The sequence below is a fragment of the Centropristis striata genome, chromosome 19, assembly GCF_030273125.1.
Source record: "Centropristis striata isolate RG_2023a ecotype Rhode Island chromosome 19, C.striata_1.0, whole genome shotgun sequence".
NCBI classification, from domain to species: domain Eukaryota; kingdom Metazoa; phylum Chordata; class Actinopteri; order Perciformes; family Serranidae; genus Centropristis; species Centropristis striata.
This window is the reverse complement of record NC_081535.1, coordinates 17,876,224-17,894,417: the sequence shown is the minus strand read 5'-3', so window position 1 is coordinate 17,894,417 and position 18,194 is coordinate 17,876,224. Positions and strand designations below refer to the sequence as shown.

Sequence of the window (18,194 nt, the reverse complement as noted above, 5' to 3'; positions counted from 1 at the left end):
TGGCAGCTAGCCCATCTTGCCAAATGACATAACATGCCTGCTGCAAACAAAGCACCATACTGTATTGTAGGCCTATCTTTACATTCTGTGTTGGCTGCCAGTCTCACACAGTAGCGCTCATATATATTTTGAAGACACTTACATTAGTTGACATTTCTAAAGCATTAGTATCTCTTCAAGTAGACTTAAGTGAAACACAATCTATCATACATGCTATAGCACAAAGCTGAGTCAAATATTTTGTCTCTTCGCACAAATAAACCATAAATTAAACGATGCAGGAGAACAAGCAGCCCCTTCAAAGAAATACTGGCCAGTGCTGGAGGAGCTCTCCTTGGCACGCACCTAGAGACAGACAGAAAAGCACCTCCCCAGACATATAAGGAGAGGACCGGGCTTGAGGCTGTTCTTGTGTCATCCTCTTCCATACAGCAGCAGAGAGCTCCCACTGTACTGGGAAAATTAGTGCTGCCCTTTTCATAGCAGGCAGAGTGCCAGAAATTCTCCTCTGTCAAACGTGCACACAAAACACACTAATGTATGCACTGATTTTATCAGTTACATGCACATTAAAGTGACTGAATGAGATGCAATCATAAAATGAACCCTTCCCTTCATTAAGTTATCAGGAAAACTGCAGAATGTGGTGTAGCAAACAGCTCAAATCACAAGCTCAAATCTTTCGACCTCCCACGTCGGTACTCCATGCACAAAAGCAGTAGTCCTCCTGAACCTGTGAGGCCCAGACAGAATGTGCTTCATCCAGCCAAAAACATCAATACGATGTTGGGCTGCATCCGCTGTTTGTTTTATCAAACATCAAGCTCGAGAAACAGGCCCAAGATTTACTGAGAATTCATAAGAAGCCGATGTCACTGCGGGTCTAAACCCCTTTGAGAGAAGCCTTTCTCCTTTTCTCGAGAACAATGTCTTCATTATGTCAACAACCACTTCACCCGCCTCTGTCTCCTCTGAAGATGGCTCGCCAAGGTGAAGCTTACACAAAAGCATTAATTGGTGAATTGATTAACAGGACCTACTTTGTGTTGTTTTTTTAATTGCTAGGACTCTTGATATTGTTCAGACATTTAATCTAGTTGTCATGGCAACTGAGGGCCTACAACAGGCTTAATTTCACAAGTCAATGAAACTAGTGTTCCCCGTCTGTGGCGGAAATCTGAGAAATTTGACTTAAGAGGAATGTAGGAGTTGTTGGTAGACTACAGCTTTAAAATAGAGCAGTGAAAGCAGATTAACAGGCCGAACACTGCATCTGTTCCTGTTCCCTCCATGTTTACTGCAATGCTTTTGTTTTGCTTGAGTTCTTCTTTACCGAGCCTTTATTTTGTGCAGAGCCAGAACAAATATGGGATTATTAAGACAGATGTCGATACTGATTTCAGGAGGGCAAATTCAATGATAACCAATATGGCGGCTGATCTAGAAATTTTTTGAGCATGAATGAAAACAGACCTTTATGAGTATTATGCACAGATTTTAGCACCACTATGTAAATGTACCCAGAGGGCTACTTTCTCAAACATAAACCATTATCAATTATTATTCAACATTGTTATTCATTATTATACATTCTACAAACAATGAGTTACACTGTCAGCCAACTCTATAAATGATAACTGAGAAAACATCAGTAATAATCAGTACTTTTCAATTGCTGACTTTTAAAAAGAAAGAATAAAAAAAATTAATAACTAACACATTTCTGAATCACATCCAGCAACATTTTTATATGTGTATAAAAAAATGTTTGTGTGTGTTAAAAAAGTTTTCATAATGGCACATATCACATATAAATAGATTAGGATATGCCTTTGATAGTTCAATATCGGTTGGGCTCTAATTTTATGTTACTTTAATGCTTATTTGTATAGGGACAAGTATACCCAAACAAATGCCACAAGCCACAGCAACCTAATTTGTAATGCCCCTCCATAGATGGGCCTTTAAAATACATAAAACTCAACAACAGATACACAAGAGGCAGTTCAACAACATGTTTGTACAGTAAAAGCACAAAACTCAACAAGAAATTACAGAAAAAAACAATACAAGACATAAATACAATTAAAAAAAAACAGAAAACAAGAAGCAACAAATCATTCATGACTACATGACTGATCTCACTTCAGCCAACAGCTGAAATCCTGTGACAACTAATCTGGCAAAGTTTGAGAAAGTTCACAAGAAGAAAACTATAAAGACAAAGGGATGCAGATGAAGGTATTAAAATTCTATCCAGGTTGTTAGTGATTCCTGTGGTGAAATAAAACTATTTTCTTCCAAAATGGCATTAAAAGCAAATCAGGTGAGCAGCAATATATTTTTTTTTACAATCATCACAATTTATTTGGTGGCACAGGAAAGTTTTATTGGTATAATTGAGACTAAACCATAAAAGAAAGTACTACTGGAAAGCTCATTATCACCAAAAGGAAATGAAACAAGTTTTTTATCACAACATAACAATGGCTAAATATTTTTAAGAGGAAACAAACTGCACAAAGTAAATTTGAAGTGAAGTGAGGTTTTGCGGTAGGCAGCACTAAATAAATCAAAACATAACAGGCTGTAATTTAAAATAATATGTAACAGAGAGATTGAAGGGTAAGGAGTTATGAAGGGTGAGATCTTACCAATCGGTTTTCATCAAACACCTCGAAGAGTAGCCTGTGATTCTGCGGACACACCTATGTTGGCAACAAGAAAACAGCAGAGATTACACAGTAGTCACCCAGTGGTTATGTGGCATACAAATACAACGTAGATGTACATTCATACAAACATTTTTTAGGCATCAGTCTGCTAGTTTTTGTGTCATAATAATTCACAACTACTGTGGCTACGAGGCAGTCAATCAAGTGTCAACTATAATTATTTTATAAATAACCAGTGGGGAGTACCCATACGTATGGAGCAAAGCTTCTAAAGTCTAATATGGTCTGTTTGATTACAGTGGTGGAGGAGGTGGGACTCGGCTCTCCGTTAAACTGCAAACAAAGATTAACAACTCTAACACTACCACTCTAGAATAAACAAGTGCAATAACAGACCATCGTAGTGGGAGTGTACTGGGAATCTGACACATAATAAAACACACCAAGCGTTAGGGCTGTACCCAACGGCTTTTTTTTTAAGCTCCTACCGAGGGTTTCAAATGAAGCCTTGAATGTCTGCCGTGATATTTTATGATGTCATCACACTAAAAAAAATATTAAAATCCTCAATTTAAATGAAGTGATTCATTGGATTAAAATAGTCTTTTTTAATAAATACATTTATTTTTTATTTGAATGGATAGAACTTGTCAATTACAGTGTTGCTCGAGCAGCCCGTTAATACGCTCCTACCTTTGTACAGTCATGGAAAAAATGATTAGACCACCCTTGTTTTCTTCAGTTTATTGTTCATTTATGGCTCATTTCGTTGTTCTAGTACTTGTTACTCTGTTCAATGACAATAAAGTTGAATCTCATCTCATCTCATTTTAATGCCTGGTACAACTAAAGGTACATTTGTTTGGACAAATATAATGACAACAACAAAAATAGCTCATAAGAGTTTCATTTAAAAGATGATATCTAGACATTTTCCATGGTTTTCTTGATAAATATGTTGGTTACTAACAAGAAAACCATGCAAAATGGCTAAATATCAGCTCTTTTCTTTGTTGTCATCATTATATTTGTCCAAACAAATGTACATTTAGCTGTACCAGGCATTAAAATGAACAAGAAATTGAAGAAAAAGGGTTGCCTAAAAATTTTTTCCATGACTGTATGTGGCAAGCAGGAGAACAAAAAACCATGAAACACAGTGACAATGTTGTTTTTGAATAGTTAAATGGCCACAAATATGGATTGAAGCAGAATATTTTGTTAGATAAAAACATGTTGTGAATTTGGAAATGATGACATTTATCTTTTTATCAATAAATTTTGACATGTTTTCACATATTTCCACAGTGTATTAAGGGTTTATTTTGACTTGGTGATTGTGGTAACTGTGGAAAGTCTAACCAAGACGGTTTTGGCGAGTCCTTTTTTGTTTTTGTCGAGTTTGAATGGGTGTTTTACGATGAATAATGCTCATATCGATTAAGTGAAAGGGAAAACTTGACTAAAGGAGGTCTGTGGTTGTATTTTTCTGTTTCACAAGGTATAAGGATATTTCCTTCATTGGCATATTTATTTAGTTTATTTATTAGACCAAAACAGCCTGGACAAATAGTATAATATTAAATATAAGTGTAGCCTAATTTGTATCTGCAACTGTGCAGAAATGCAAAAAAGACAATGAATACACACGCAAAAGAAAAAAGCTGTGCAGCATTCAAATGTTGATTTAGACTTTGAATGTCACTGTTATGAAACAAACTTTGAACTATTCAGTACAGCCCTCCAATGAGTTCAGAATCCAAACTCACTCTGAAGTAGAATTCCTCGTTCCATTTGGGATTGAGGGTCTGAAACAGAAAGAGCAGACACGGTTACCAGTGAACATTATTACTTTACACAGAGAACAGAACAGATGTATGAAACTTATCCAACTTAGAGTGAGAGAAGATGGCCCAAGTGAGAAATTAGGCTCAATCTTGTGCGTCAATGATCCTCTTATGTTGTTAGAGGAAGTTTGTAGCTAACAACATGTCCCAGTGATTGGCATTAGTCCCTAGATTAACAGCCATGAGGATTTTCATCCACTTTCTGGATGGATCAGCTCGGTATGTGGCCACACAGACGCTCTCCTTCTACCTCACACATTTGATATTTTTATTAGACTGAGAACTATGTGACACATCTCATTAAAATTCCTCCGGTGATTGAAATGACTTAAACACTAGAATGTCAATGGAGCCTTAATTTCACAAGTCGCTCTGATTAATAAACATTTACGGCATTTTACAGCAGTCATAAAATAACATGTCTGTTAAAACAACCACTGTGATAGCAGAATTACAAATGAACCCACTGAACTTTGGAAAAAAAAAGCCAATTTACCTCTAAAATGTCTAATTATTATTGATTAAATGATTAATAATTCACAGAAAAACATCATGGGCTCATGGTAGCTTCTAGTTACTTATGTCAAGTCTCAGACTGGCTCTTCATTTGTCATCATTTTTCATCTTGCCACAAGCCATACTCTTCGCTTCAACGACAAAGACGCCATCAAAGGTGTCCCACTTAAAGACACATAAAGCCCATGGAAGAGCCGAGCAGTGATGCTTCATTTTCTGCTCCACATAGCAGTGCATTGTCAGCTATTTATATCCAGTAAGGCAACCATGGCCACTGGCAGCATATGTCTGCCTGCATGAAGGCCTGAGCTGCCCGACTCCAGCAGAGGGTTGGCTGGCAGCTACATGAAGCTAACCTTAAGAAAGGAGGAAATATATAAAGATATAAGAAGCTGAGTCAGGCTACTTCACAGTGTTTGAAGCAAACAGCTTTCTTCTAGGTTTCGCCCCTGCATATTATATAACATGTGATGCAGAATAACATGCATTACATATGAGTAACATGGAATGCGGACCTGTATAGATTTTAAACCATACAGCTTGGAGCATTCCACAACGTGAGCAATGAACATGGACATTTGTTTTAAAATCACAGCCCACGTTGACATTAAAATATCCTCTGAATGGAGTTTACACTAATAGCAAGTAATAGCTCCCCCTGCTGTGAATAGATTTCCTCCCCAAAATAGGATACCAGGGGAAAAGGGCTTGCCCAATGTCTCCCCCTACACTCTACTGAGCAAAAAAGGAAGCACTGCCTTCTGGTGCCTTCCTGTGGTTTCCATCTGTAAACATGAAATGATTGCCTTGATTTGAAGCAAAGGTGGTGGTAGTGTTGGAGGTTGGGTGGGATAAGGAGCTGGTGATCTCAAATCTGTGACTTAAAAGAGGAGTGAACAAATCCTAATTGAAGAGGCTGTACGGTGAATGTGTGGTGCAGGTGTGGGAGGAGATTAGTGTGGCAGGAGTGGCCAATCTGATACCATGCAAACACATCAGAGATCATTAGGTTCAGTAGGTCTGGAACTACGAGTCAAAGGTTTGTGCAGGACACAGGAAGCAGCAGCAGTGGGCAGCAGATGAATGCATCAAAGTCACTTCTCACCTTAGGACTCACCTTTTTAATGGTTTTTGTTTGGACTAAGGCAAGCTCTTTGTTTTCATCCGCAACATAGAGGGAAAGTTTGACGTATGGATCGCTGCAGAAACAAAACAGAAATTTGAAATAATTAGTGTCAATAAAATAATCTTGAGCCTTTCACACTTCTCAATTAGTAACACCTCAATCACATTCACAGGTACAAATCCACTCAAGTTGTATGTCATTTTACCAAAACATATTTTGAAAATTAACACATGACGAGAAATATTTATTTCAGTGCCAATACCAAAACAATATTTTTCCAGTGTCTTTCTAAAATCTGTTTTCACACAAGAAAAAGCCAAGTACTATGAAACAAGTAGATATCGACTGTGGAGGACTGCCTTTTCTTAAATATAATGTAAAGAGTTGGCACTGGCTCAAAGAGTCAAAAAATTACATTTGAAAAACTCAACAGCAATGTCTTTCCAGAAATAATGACCCAGTTACTCAAAATAATCTACAGTCCTTGTTGTCAGCGGTTTCATTCAGGAACTTTACTAGAAAGAAAGTGGTTCCTACATGACAACAAGGTCTGTGGCTTATCTTGAGTAACCGGGTCATTATTTCTGGAAAAGGACACTGCTGTGGAGTGTTTCAAATGTATTTTTGGAGCTTTGAGCAAAACAAGCAGAGTGCCATCTAGTTCCATTATATATGTGAAAAGGTGGACCGCTCAATGGCTGATATATCCAACACTCTGCAGGAAGCTCGCATCAAAACAATCTGATTGATAAATAGAGCGACAGCTAAGAGAGAAAAAAATGTATTTTTGATTTAGGAATGAAGTCCCTTTTTAAAGTCAGTATCAGACTAAAAAGTGAAAATCTGACCAAGCATATAGTGGAAACTTTAAGTTACTTGTGTGTTTATAATACTGTACAGTATCAGTACAGAGTAGAGTGCCTAGCTTCAGTTAGTCCCACTTCCAGTCTAACATCATATAAACTGTGGACACAGGTGTCAGAGCCCATATTGTTAGGCCACTTAGACTCTGACACACTGCTTGTTTCCAGAGCTGAAACCTGAGTTGGCCACCACCAACACAGCAGATAAAAACTGCTTGCATTTGGGTATTGTGAGATAAGGCTATAATGTCTTATTGACAAAGCAGAGTGCTAAAAATAGAAACTGCAAAACATTTTGAGGTGAGCAGCGCAAATAGTAAGCAGGGTATGTGACAGTGACATTTAAAAATAGCCAATTGGTTTATTTGAAGGTGCTGACAGGGGAGAAAATCTCCAGTGAGTTCTGGATAGAGAGGCAGAGCTGCACTATTCATCAGGCAGACCAATTACTCTACTGATCTCAGTCCCAACAGGCAGCACAAGGTACAGTGTCGGGTTATAACCTTTCTAAAACCTTCCTGAAAAGAAAACTTCTCATAAGTCTTTGTGTGTAGGGACAGTGGACATTTTTTAATTATATTCTTAAATAATTTACTTAACTACTACTACTCAAACTGAACCTGGATAACACACTCACTATTTATATTTATCTGTTTACATTTATATTACCATTTTCTGTATTATGCCTGTCCAAAATAATGCCATTTCTTGCATATTACGTAAAACCAGAAGAATGAGGAGAGATGGCACTGTCAACACAAACAAACATGGCAGCTGAAGGGCTTTACATTCTGTACCGTCTTGTTTCATAATTGGCAAAAGAGAATGTAAATATTTACTACAGTGACATCTCTGAATGGATAAGGAAAGGGCAAGGCAGATTTTTTTTAAGTACTTCAGCAGAACCAAGTGGATGGGAAACCCCAAGGTAAGCTCTTTAACTTGGATCACACCTGCTCGGTCTAAACAAAACATCCAGATCCAATACTTAACAGTAGGTTTGCACCTTAAAGGCAGGTTTTCTGTAAAATAATTTAATAAAATTACACCGTTTATTTATTTATTTTTCAGATTCACAACGGCCCGTTAGTCCGATGGGATTGACTCCAGACCCGCTGACACGAGTTTGGATAAGCGGTTTAGGATAATGAATGAATGAATGAATGAACAACGGCCCTTTAAGGAATCATGTGTGGCAAATGCTACTATCAGGAAAAAATAAACAAATCTAAGCTTAACAAAGTGATGTTTCATCAAAATCACTTTATTCTGTCTTGTTTAAATTTCTGCCAAAAAAACCCACAAAATGTATTTAAATACATTCAGTGCTCCTGATTACTTCAGTGTAAGTATATAAATTTGTCTTTAAAACACCAGAAAACATGAAAAATGCTCATCACAACACTCTGGAATCCAACATAATATTATCAAATGTCTTATTTTATGCAACCAAGAGTTCAAACCTTACTTAAATGATTAATCAGGGATCTAAAAATAGATACCAATCTATTTTCTCAATTAATCAATTAATTGACTAATTGATCTACTTCAGAGGGGGCAAAACATTCCAATAAAGTTTCCATTTCTCTGTCCTTTTCTGCTCAACAACTGCGTGTCCTGAAAAAACCTCCACCAACTTATACACACACACATAAGGTAACAGATGGTGTGTTTATCCAGTGAAGACGTAAAACAGCAAGGTGCAGGCTACATGAAGCATTCAGAAACCTCATCTAGCTCTTCACACCAAAACAATATCTAGCTTTCAATCTTCCCAGATGACACCAAGGAAGTTAAATCATTCTTTTCCCCACGCTCTGGGTGGGAAGCTGGAGTGTTATGTGTTGCATTTCCTGTGTAATAAATTACATTTTGATTGCAGTAGCTAGACTTAACACACACGGTGGAAATTTGATTTGAATCACATTTCAAACCATCTTTGAATGTGCTTTAAATCTGATTTGGCATATTCTGTTTCCAGGGGGATATTTTTTGCGGTCCAAACTCGATATAAGCAGAAATCAAATTCCAGTTTGGATAGATCCAAAATTAGATTTGGTCTGCCTGTTGGAGCGCAGCCGTACATTGATTCTAAGGAAGTTGCTGAGAGGGAGCAAATCAGAAGGGGCAGGAGGGACGGGAAATATTAAAAATGAGCTAAAAATGTACCCAAAGCAAAACTGCTGCTCCTTGATTGTTAATTAGCGTCTCCAGGAACCTCACAGCCTCTAATTGTGTGTTTGTGTGGTACTGTGATGTGCTGTGACTAAACTAAAACAATGGGCCTACTGTATCTCGACTGCACTGAGACTCCTTCTTGTCTCCTTCCCTCTATCAACAAAAATCCTGCTGAGGGAGACAGGCTACTTCAGGTCAACTCTTAGAGATGAAAGCTAGCACGGGTCACTGGATTCAAATGGTAGCTTGGTCCACTTGTTGTTGGGTTGCATGCGAGTTCCTCGAGTTTCTATCGACACCTCGCTAGAACAACAAAAACAAAACCTCGGGCTGTTTCACTTAGACTGAAATAACAGAGCAGAACACAATAGATCAAAGTGGCTGCATTACGGGCTGCAGCGGCAACAGGAACGGGTTTGGAGCAAAAAGAAGAAAGGAACAGGCCAGCACTGTTTGAGCATCTTATGAGGTGACAGACTGCCAAGTCAGCACTGTCTCCTGTGGTAGCTAGCCACACACCCAGACCTCATTCAGTGTTTCTTCATTACAGTTCAGATTTCTCCTGAGCCAGGCTGAGCTGTCCTGCCAGCAGGCCATCAGGATGCTACTCACATGCACCCTGGCATGTGAGTAGCACTCACACAGTGCTAAACATGCCAGGCTCTTTCTCTGACAACGTCCGCTCTCTCATAGCTCAAATACAATGCATTACTGTAAACAACAGTAGAAACAGTGTTCCCATTTAGATGAGTCTATACTAGTCATATGGAGATGTCCCTCAAATACCAAGTGCATTAAAAATGCATTTTTCCTAACTGTTTCTGAGAGAAAGCACTCCAAATGCTCATCGATGTCTCATCAACACTAGTCTTGGACCTTTTTGTGCTTGCAGAAGTTACTAATGCAGTTAAAGAATGGTAATATGTGATCTTCAGAGAGATAACCTGGAGTGACATTGCTGCCATACCGCTACATGAGTTATGAGCTACATGACCTATTCAGGTATGTAAGTGGACCTTTGTAGGCCAAACAGCTGACTCTTGAACAGGAATTTCCATTTAGCTGTCTAAGAATTTGCTTTTCAAGGCATTGTGTAAAATATAATTCTCAGAATATTCTCAGAAAACCAACAAGACCCAGCATTCGTGATATGCACGCTCTTAAGGCTGTGCAATTGGGCAATTAGTTGAAAGGGGTGTGTTCAAAAATATAGCAGTGTCTGCCGTTGACTTTACAAACTCAAAACTATTTTGTACAAACTTTTTTGTTTCTAGGATTTAGCAATCCTGTGAATCACTAAACTAATATTTAGTTGTATGACCACAGTTTTTTATAACTGCTTCACATCTGTGTGGCATGGAGTCAACCAACTTGTGGCACCTTTCAGCTGTTATTCCACTCCAAGACTCTTTAACAACATTCCACAATTCATTTACATTTCTTGGTTTTGCTTCAGAAACATTCAGAAGCATTTTTGATGTCACCGCACAAGTTCTCAATTGGATTAAGGTCTGGGGATTGGGCTGGCCACTCCATAACATCAATGTTGTTGGTTTGGAACCAAGATTTTGCTGGTTTACTAGTGTGTTTGGGGTCATTGTCTTGTTGAAACACGTATTTCAAGGACATGTCTTCTTCAGCATAAGGCAACATGACCTCTTCAAGTAGTTTGACATATGCAAACTGATCCATGATCCCTGGTTTGTGATGAATAGGCCCAGCACCATAGTAGGAGAAACATGCCCATATCATGATGCTTCACTGTCTTCACTGTGTACTGTGGCTTGAATTCAGAGTTCGGGGGTCGTCTCACTAACTGTCTGCGGCCCTTGGACCCAAAAAGAACAATTTTACTCTCATCAGTCCACAAAATGTTCCTCCATTTCTCTTTAGGCCAGTTGATGTGTTCTTTGGCAAATTGTAACCTCTTCTGCACATGCCTTTTTTTTAACAGAGAGACTTTGCGGGGGATTCTTGTAAATAGATTAGCTTCACACAGACGTCTTCTAACTGTCACAGCACTTACAGGTAACTCCAGACTGTCTTTGATCATCCTGGAGCTGATCACTGGCTGAGCCTTTGCCATTCTGCTTATTCTTCCATCCATTTTGATGGTTGTCTTCCGTCTTCCCGAGATCATTTTAGCTGAACAGCCTATAATTGTTTGCACCTCTCTATAAGTTTTCCCCTCTCCAAACAACTTTTTAATCAAAGTACGCTGTTCTTCTGAACAATGTCTTGAACGACCCGTTTTCCTCAGGCTTTCAAAGAGAAATGCATGTTCAACAAGTGCTGGCTTCATCCTTAAACAGAGGCCACCTGATTCACACCTGTTTTTTCACAAAATTGATGACCTCACTGATTGAATGCCACACTTCTATTTTTTTTAACACACCCCTTTCAACTAAATGCCCAATAGCACAGCCTTAAGAGCGTGCATATCACGAATGCTGGGTCTTGTTGGTTTTCTGAGAATCTACTGCACCTACTGGTACCTTGTTTGCCATATGTAGCAAAAAAATATATACTAAAAACCTGGATTAATCTGGTTAGTCACATTGGACTGCTATTATATTGAACACTACTGTATATGAGCAAATTAACTACACAACTTATTTATAGTCTAGAGTATAACATCATTACAAGTGTGGTAAGCAATGCCACAAAGCAAAGTCTAGCAGTATGTCACTGAACTGTTTTAAAGCGGAGGAAGGCAGGATGTTTGGTGTGTGAGAACTGAGGGTGCGTAGAAAATTTTGCCTGTGACTGGAGACTTTGGCCAATAACAGGAAGGGATGTCAGGATTAACCCGGTTTTGCAATGACCACGGTTGCGTGACGTCACGGTTTCATAACCGTTAGAATTGTAGAAGCTACATTGCTGCCTTGTGAAAACAAATATTGCAAGACTTGTTGTTTTGTATGCGGTGAATTCTCCTCTCGGGTGAGTCACATAACATGTGACTCTATATGCCGTTTGTTTTGTGAGCGATAGTTATGTCACTCACCTGAATCACTGACAAGAGCAGTAAAAATGTCGGATTTAAGTGACATTTCAGCCTTATATCTGCAAAAAGCACCTTTAAGCTCAGAAAAATGTAGAAGATGGATATTCAAATTTGGTGCCCACAAGTCACTAGTAAAAGTCGCCACCGTTGCCAGATAAGGCGAGCTATGTGCAATGCATCATGCAGCCTAACATTGTTGAAACAGAGCAGTTTCCCCCTACCCCAACTTTAAATAATAATGCAGCAGAAAGAATGGTTGGTCAAATACAGTTCAGTTCAGTCATTTGACCCATCAAAAATAAACATATTATCTTGGCCCTGGACAGAATGATGCATTTGGTCCAGATTAGAGCACAAACATAGCACATAGATAATGATATGATAAAGGATTAAGGAGTTATTAATGGTCACTCTGTGTACTAATAATTGATCCCACTGTTTTAGCACCTCAAGCACAGCGAGGTAGGAAATTAAACTTCAGGGGTCAGAAGTTACAGCGCTTAGCCATGCACAAAAATAACTAAACACAGACTTGAAATACAACTCTACAGAGGGATATTATGTAACGTTGCATAAAAGTTGTGATAACACTGGGTTACACTTCATCACAGAATCGCACAGGGAGAGAGGCGGTCTGTCTGACAGCAAAAGAACATAACGTTTCAAAGACCCACAAAAGTTTAAGTTTAACATCTGTGTCATCCTGCATCTTAGAAAGTTTATGGTATCTATAATTATAAGTCAAATGCTCATATCTGCCAAAACTGAAATAGAGGTGGGTTATGGGTAGGAGAGGCAGGTAGGTAATCATTAATCAACACTTGGGAGTTCAAGGTCTTTATAAGAAAAAAGAGTGTAGTCAAGAGTGTCAAAGGGCTGAAAAGACAAAAGGACTCCTCTAAATCAAAGCCTAGGATGCTATGCATGGTACAAAACAGTTTTAAAGATGGCAATATGCAAGTTTAAAAGAACCAAAAACCAACTAACAAATAGCCTAAGATTGTCACAGATTGGGGCAGTGCACCTGAATTGAAGCACTTAACAGGTGTACACATTGATCGCACAATTATGGCATGAAAGTGGCCCAAAAGAAAACCTTCCTGTGAATGTAATGCTCACCTGGCTCCAATGATGTCTTTCTTCGCCAGATCAATTCCTGCAATGACCTTAACCCGCAGCACTCTCGTTTCATGCTGCAGAAGAAAGAGATGATGGACAAGACATTAAATTAAATTCACAGAAAAATGATCTCATAACCTTGTACAATGGAGCCACTTCAAACATTTCAAGCTGCATTTTTTAAGTCAAATAACCCTGACCTAGAAATGAAACGAGTTGTTATTTGAAAAAGCTTTCAGTCCTGTATGACTCAACATTTAGAACCTGGTATTAAAAAGCATAATGAAAAACATTATTTTATGTTAGTTGACAGCGCATACTGTACACAAAAAATGTATGTTCAGTAAACCACCTCACACCATGCTTGGTTTACAGCTTCACAAACTCTCTTCTCTACATGACTGCAATTTTGAATCACTAAAATACTGCTTCTTGGTGGGGATTCTAAGTAAAGGTAATAACATTTATACAATGACTTTAACAAATTCTGTCACAATTTCAAGACAAGTGCTGGAGAATGAAGAAAAGGAGAGAGTGGGGGTGGGAGTCCAGGCCAACCCAGCTGTTACCTTAGGCCAAGGCCTTGTTCAGAGGGTGTAACATTTCTGAATGTTTGCCTCACAGTCACAGGAAATGCAGTATCTTGTGGAATGTAGACCCACAATTGTCTTAAAACCATTACTGGTGGAGATTTAATGCCGGCAATATGGTGATTGTTAACCAAAAACTCACCAACCCTTTCTAAAGTCCCCTGTGTTGCACTGTGTGGAATTTTTTTTATTGGCATGGTTCCTTTCAAGTAATGACTGACAGATAGGGCTATGAAAGTGAAAAAGAGTTACCTCATCAAGAAAGCAGCACAAACACAAACACAAGCTGAGTTAGATTGCTCATACCCCGTGCAATGAAGTTAATCATTACCTGTTCTCATCTTAAAGGAATACTTCACCCCCAACATAATCATTTGTATATCAATAACTCACTCTGTGTAACCTTGAAAACTTAGAGATAACTTTGTTTTTCTCACATGCCCCCATAGTGAACTAAGCATGCAAAAACGGAGGACATTCCTGATGAACTGAAGTAATCATGGCTGCATTTAACATCCATATCAAAACATCAGTTTACAAACTCTTACACAACATGTGCAGCGTGATCCAGGTGTCTCAGGTGCACTAGTCATCAGAACATTAGAGTAGTGTTTTAATGGTTAGGTTTTAATAAAACGACAGTAGCATACGACTAGATAAATAAGACTTGGATATCACTGTGTGAATTCTTAAATAGACTTGCTATACCCATTCACTTCAATTCATCAAGAATTTTCTCTTTTTTTGGACTCCTTCATTCACCCTGGAAACATCGGAAAAAAACAATTTCTTCTTTAAGAATTCAAGGTAACAAGCAGTCGGTAACTGAGTAACTGATATACAATTTATCATTTATCAAGAATTCCTTTTAAAGAAAATGTAACAAATTAAATGGGCTTTGGAATGTCTATTCAGATACCACCCAGTCTAATGCTGTTGTTGTTTAATGTGTATCCATATATTTCCACTAAAATGGCATGATAAGGCTATATGCCGATCTCCTGCATCGTGGTAAAACACTTTGGCCTTCTGATGACAGACTCAACAATCAGAGTCACGCCCCTATTTGCCTCTGAGAACCTTGAATAAACATATGAAATATTATTTTTAGGCATCCATCCGGATTTTATTTATTTTTTAAAACTCGATATGACAGCTGCTCGCCTGGCATATCATTTCATTTGTCACCCAGTAGTGTCCATGTGTTTGACTCGTGACTACCCTGCTACCGTGAAAAACGTTTGCACCGTGGCATTACTTTATAGTATCGATGTACGTCTGTATGTCAAAGACGACACAGAGTTTACCACTGAAAAAAATCAATATTGACCTCAGTTGACAGAGCAAGACGTACATGCCTCCGCTTCAAACTCGTTTAGCGGTCAGCTCGCCATCAAACAGCTTTGATTAGTGACAAAAGGCGGTGTTAGAAGTCAGACAGAGTGGTTGGCTTGACATGCCATCCAGCTCTCCACCCAAGAAATGTCTCATCTGCGCACCTGGGCTTCAAAATAGCACTTTGGAGCCACAAGTCGTGCATGAATTAATTCAAATAGAGGATCTCGTCACCCTGTTAAAATAATCGCCTAACTCATTTTTTCAAGGTTTGCAGGAAACAAAAAACTTCACCGAAAGTGCAACATATGACATTTATTGATAATTTCACTCAAAAAGGATGTAACAAAGGATGGCATAGTAATAACACACTGTGTTATTACTATGTAGTTAATTATGTAAGTTAAGAGAAATAAATGACTTAGGGAATTTTTTGAACATGCCTTTGTGACTTAAGCAAGATATGGTAACATTTTATTTTGAAGGTGTCTACATAAGAGTCACACAAGCCTGTCAGAAACATGGCATGACAAGTATCATGAGCATTAATGTTACTTCAAAGTGTCATTAATGTTCATGACACATCCCATGTCATGTTTATGACACGCACATGTCACTCTTATGTAGACACCTTCAAAATAAAGTGTTACCATATCTTGCTTAAGTCACATTTTATTTTGACTTAGGCATTATAAATCTGCTTAAGTCACACACTTGACATAGGCCATTATCTTAAAGGGGTAAAATCACATGATCTGATCAACTGAGGATGTAGGCGATTTTACCATAGGTGGCAGGCGTCATGAGGAGATGATTTAGCCAAAAAAAACAAATAACAATTTTCACAAAAAATTACTTAGGCGATTATTTTAACAGTGTGACGATATGGCGTGTCTGCTAGACTTGCTCTGTTGAACTAGACGCTTCAGTGGCAAAGTGGTGTATCTGTTAGTAAAATTAAGGTGGGTAAAGTAGAGGACAGGCAGACGGGGGGCAGGACACTGACAGCTGCCTGAACATTACTATGGAATGTAACCGTGGGTGAGGTTAGCTCGCTAGCGCTGGTGTTAGCTACAAACGACTGAACCCCCAGTGAGAGACACCTATTTATGACTTGCTGTCTACATAACAAAGCTTTGTTCAAATGGAAGCTTACCTCATCTTCTGAAAGTCCATATATCGGCTCGTAATTCGCAGCCATATAGCCTGCGGTCCACGCTAAAACATACAAAAACAATCCGCTTGGCAGAGCTAGCTAGCTAGCCTTGAACAATAAAGTCCCACTTTCCTCACTGTGTCGTGCGGTGGTGATCAAGTCTACGGTGAGACCGAGTCCTTGGCACGGATCGTGGGGTTTGGTTCGCTACTGGATAATGTAATCCTCGCCAGTGTGGTCCGTCCAGAACACAACCTGGAAATTAAAAAGAAAAACAGTGTCCAAAATGTTTCAACTGAGACAGATCTCTTTTGTCAACTCCGAGCTTATCCCCCGAAACGTTTTGACACTTGACTTCCTCCTGACAGCTCAGCCAATCGTGTGCCGAGTAGACGTGATTGCTGTCAGCATCAGCCAATCAGGTGCGACGAGAATTCCCCAAAGCTCCTCAACGGCCAATAAAATATGCAGAGGGCGTGGAGCTGGGTGTGTGTGTGTTTTTTATCTCTTTTTCAGGGTGTGTGAGGATGTGTCTCGCAAAGCAAGTAAGTTTAACATTGTCAGGATTTTTTTAAGTAACGTTATAATATATAATGTCATCTTTTTCAGCCAACTGGTCTAAACAAGATGGACTACTTGTTCTGGTCATTACCATTCAGCTCTGAGCGCGTTCGTGTCAGGGGCGGGGCTTGTGAAGAGGACAGCCAATCACAGGCGACATAGACAGAAAGAGCCAGATTAGATGAAACTACTGATCCGCATCACGAATTTAGGTCGATGAGGAGGCAACAGTTAGAGTCACCGTGGGAAATAAAATTATCTCTAGTATTAGCATTTACAATTTTGTTCAACAACAAGAGGTGAAGGAGTGAAAATAATGATATCAAAAAATGGGCTAAAATAAGGCTATATTAAAGTGTGCTTATAGTTATTATAGCCTATATTATAATAGGTCTGGTTTATAGATTAATAGCATAGCATACATAATGTAATCCATATAAACCGTCTATAAAAATGTTATGTTCGTCTCAAAATGTTGAGCATTTGTGAAGAGTTCCTATTCACAAGTGGGACTGAGGATATCATCTTGCACAATTTTTCATTCATTTAAACAAATATTTGTTTACATTGTTTTGGCAATGCTATCATAGTTTATATCATGTTGCTTTTTTACCATTCAATCATAGCTTGATACCATATCAAAAGACAAGTAAATGTCATGTTTGATTACATCAGTGGAGAGTAACTAAGTACATTTACTTAAGTAAGCAGTAAGGTACAATTTTGGGTATTTACATTTGATACTTCAAACTTCCACTGTATCTCAGAGAGGGCTGTTTGTACTTTTTACTCCACTACATTTATCTAATAGCTTTAATTACCTTTGATATTTAGATTATTTATTCAAAATATAAATCAACTTGTTGATATGATTTTGTTATTGTAGGTTAAGCAATCTGAAGTACATAGCATAATTAAAATTAGCTTTTCCAGCTGTAAGATTATAGACAGGGACACTTTAATAATTACCATCAAATATTATTATGTAATGCGCCATTCTGCATATGAGTATTTTTACTTTTAGTGCTTTAAATATATATTACAATGCTGAATTGTTGTACTTTTACTTGAGTAGGAGTTTGAACACAGGACTTTTGCTTGTAAAGTATATTTTACACACTTGTATTTCTTCTTTTAGTTAAGTAAAATACCCGAGTACTTCTTCCACCTCTGTTTGTTTCTTGAATCACTTTCATGAGCAACAGTGGTCCTATACTGCCG

The 18,194-nt window shown here is 38.4% G+C and overlaps 1 protein-coding gene across 4 annotated transcripts in view; it reads right to left on the bottom strand.

Moving 5' to 3' along the window:
- Positions 1–16,745, bottom strand: part of nedd4l (NEDD4 like E3 ubiquitin protein ligase) — a 59,119-nt gene extending 42,374 nt beyond the window's left edge. For 2 of the 4 annotated variants that reach the window (XM_059357504.1, XM_059357505.1), the window contains exons 1-5: positions 16,413–16,745; positions 13,332–13,405; positions 6,144–6,237; positions 4,445–4,483; positions 2,655–2,708 (exon numbers count right to left, since the gene is read on the bottom strand). In XM_059357504.1, coding sequence (XP_059213487.1) covers positions 2,655–2,708; positions 4,445–4,483; positions 6,144–6,237; positions 13,332–13,405; positions 16,413–16,457 — 306 coding nt within the window. In that variant the 5' untranslated portion in view covers positions 16,458–16,745. The remainder of the gene's footprint in view (positions 1–2,654; positions 2,709–4,444; positions 4,484–6,143; positions 6,238–13,331; positions 13,406–16,412) is intronic. The other 2 variants (XM_059357507.1, XM_059357508.1) reach the window with 1 other exon arrangement.
- Between the last annotated feature and the right edge of the window lie 1,449 nt (positions 16,746–18,194).